Source organism: Marmota marmota, unplaced genomic scaffold, assembly GCF_001458135.2.
Source record: "Marmota marmota marmota unplaced genomic scaffold, marMar, whole genome shotgun sequence".
Lineage (NCBI taxonomy): Eukaryota > Metazoa > Chordata > Mammalia > Rodentia > Sciuridae > Marmota > Marmota marmota.
Window position 1 is genome coordinate 166,323 of NW_026000256.1, and position 2,720 is coordinate 169,042.

Consider the following 2,720-nt stretch of genomic DNA (forward strand, 5'->3'; position numbering starts at 1 on the left):
TAAAAAAAAAAAAAAAAAAAAAAAAGAATATTCATGGCAGCATTATTCACAAGACCCCCAAACTGAAAGAACCCACATGTCCAGGAAGAGCAGACACCGTGTCATGTAGGCAGGTGGCACACTATACAGCAGGAGTCAACAAGGTATAGACCACCTGCTTTTTTTTGTGGTGCTGGGGATTGAACTCAGGCCCTTGTGCATACGAGGCAAGCACTCTACCAACTGAGCTATATCCCAGCCCCACCTATTTTTATAAGTAAAAGTTTACTGAAATAGCCACATTCATTCATTTATGCATCCCAGAGAGCTGCTTTCTCACTAGCAAAGCAGAGAAGAGGAAGTGTCACAGAGACCATGTGGCCTGCAAGGTTGCAAATATTTACTATCTGGTCTTTTACTGAAAAAGCTTGCTGGCCTGTGCCACATGGCAATGAAATGAGCAGATTACAGACACAGACGATGTAGATAAATCTCACAAAGAATTATTACTAAGGTCAGCAGTGACCTTGAGGGCACATCACAGCTACATTCTGTTCTCCACCTGGGTCACCACACCATTGTCCTAGAAATCATCAATTTGGGTTTGATATAGCACAGGGAAAATATCCAAACCAGTTGATCATTATGGATCTGAAAAATGAGACTCTTCCCAGAATGCTATTTTTCTTATTCAAAAACAAACAAAAAAGCTTTTCTGACTGTATATTTCCATAATTAAGAAAAATTTAGAAAAAAAGTTTAATTAAAATTAAATTCAGCTAGGCACAGTGGTGTACACCTATAATCCTAGTAACTGAGGAAGCTGAGGCAGGAGGATCACAAGTTCAAGACCAGCCTCAGCATCTTAGCAAGGCCCTGTATCAAAATTAAAACAACAAAAAAGGCTAGGGATATAGCTCAGTGGTAAAGCACTCAATTTCCAGCACCACAATAAATAATACATACACACAGATACAAACACAAACACAAACAGAAGGATAAACAAACTGATTCCAACACAAAGAAAAATCAATGTCCATATCCTGCTCATTTCCTTCAAGGATTTCTTCTAGGTTTTCCTTTAACATATTATAGTATGCATTCCCTCATGTCATTGTAACTAACTCTTTAAACAATAATTACTGTCCCACCATACAGACATTATTAACAAAGCACTACCCAACATTAGAACTCTACATTATTTTTATATACGATAGAAAATAATGAAAATGATTTGCAGACTCAGTAATAGAAAATGTTTAGCAAATTACAGCAAATGCCTGAGTGGAATAGTATTTGATAAGTAAAAATGTTTTCTAGGGCCAGGCAGGGTGGCACATGCCTGCAATCCCAGTGGCTCAGGGGGTTGAGGCAGGAGGATCATGAGTTCCAAGCCAGCCTCAGCAAAAGCAAGGCACTAAGCAACTCAGTAAGATCCTGTCTCTAAATAAAATGCAAAATAGGGCTGGGGATGTGGCTCAGGGGTCATGTGCCCCTGAGTTCAATCCCTGGTACCCAAAGGAAAAAAGAAAAGTTTTACTAGGAAAACTGGAAAAAGGCATATAAAATGAAGTTAAAGGAAACAAATAACTGTATATGTAATGATTATACCTAAGTTATAAAAAATTAAAAATGACAATAGGAGAAAGAATAGCAGGAAACAGACTCCAAACAGTAACACTGACCACCTCTGGATTGTCATTATACCTCTGTACATCTCTGGATTATCCCAATTTTCTATTATGAATGTTTTTATTTTATAATCTGTTGAGAGTATTTTTTTTTCTCCAGGGAAGGAAACATGCATTAGAAAAAGAAAAGACGAAAGGGCCAGTCCCCAAATGCTCCCCAAGGACTAGTAGAGTCCTGAGCCAAGTGAGTGTTGGGCATGCATTGGGACACCTACCCCCATTCCCCATCAGTGGCAGTCACATACCTAGACTCATCACGGAGCTGCTGCTTCCCCAAGAAATCTGCTCGTCCTGCTGCTTCTTCACCATCTCCACAGCTTTTGCAGAGGTATTAGTCACCTCCACAACTGCTTTCAACAGCTGGCACGGGAAGAAAGAGATGCAGGCACTGTGTTGCTGCTCTGACCCGGAGATGGTATTTCCTGTTTCCCATGCAAACTCACCCTCAGCAGGTAGCAGTCACCCCAGAAATAGCCAAGGGCAAGGGGCAGAACTCCCACCCAGAGAATAACCAATCAAACCTAAGTCTTCTTCCTCCTGGCCTGGTGGGGATACTACACAATCATGTCACTCTGGCAACCCTCAGTGCTCAGTGACACGCCAGCATTGTGTGACATCCCAGCCCAAGCAAAGCAAATGGTAAAGTAGGAAAAGAAATGTCCCAAGGGAAAAAAGGCCTTTCTGATGAGAGGACACAATGCCCTAACTGTCCTGCTGGGGGTCTCCTGGCCAGGCTGGCCCAAGTGTTGGAAGTCTTAGAACCTTTCTGTTAAAACCCCAAAATAAGCTTGGCATGGTGGTACACTCCTGTAATCTCAGCAACTCTGGAGGACGTGGGAGGACCACAAGTTCAAGGCCAGCCTCAGCAACTTAGGGAGACCCTACCGCAAAGTAAAAAAATAAGGAAAAACAAAACAAACAGAAAAAAGGACTGGGGATGTAGCTCAGAGGGAGAATGCTCTTGGGATGAAAGAAAGGAAGAAGGAAGGGAGGAAGAGAGGAAGGAAGGAAGGAAGGGAGGGAGGAGGAGGAAGGAGGAGGAGGAGGAGG

At 42.2% G+C, this 2,720-nt stretch overlaps 1 protein-coding gene across 6 annotated transcripts in view; it reads right to left on the reverse strand.

Annotated features, from left to right (window-relative positions):
- Positions 1-1,692: 1,692 nt before the first annotated feature.
- Haus7 (HAUS augmin like complex subunit 7) overlaps positions 1,693-2,720 on the reverse strand; it is a 19,183-nt gene continuing 18,155 nt past the window's right edge. The window contains exon 9 of one of the 6 annotated variants that reach the window (XM_048796736.1): positions 1,693-2,030. In XM_048796736.1, the coding sequence (XP_048652693.1) occupies positions 1,908-2,030 (123 nt within the window). In that variant the 3' untranslated portion in view covers positions 1,693-1,907. The remainder of the gene's footprint in view (positions 2,031-2,720) is intronic. The other 5 variants (XM_048796735.1, XM_048796734.1, XM_048796733.1 and 2 more) reach the window with 5 other exon arrangements.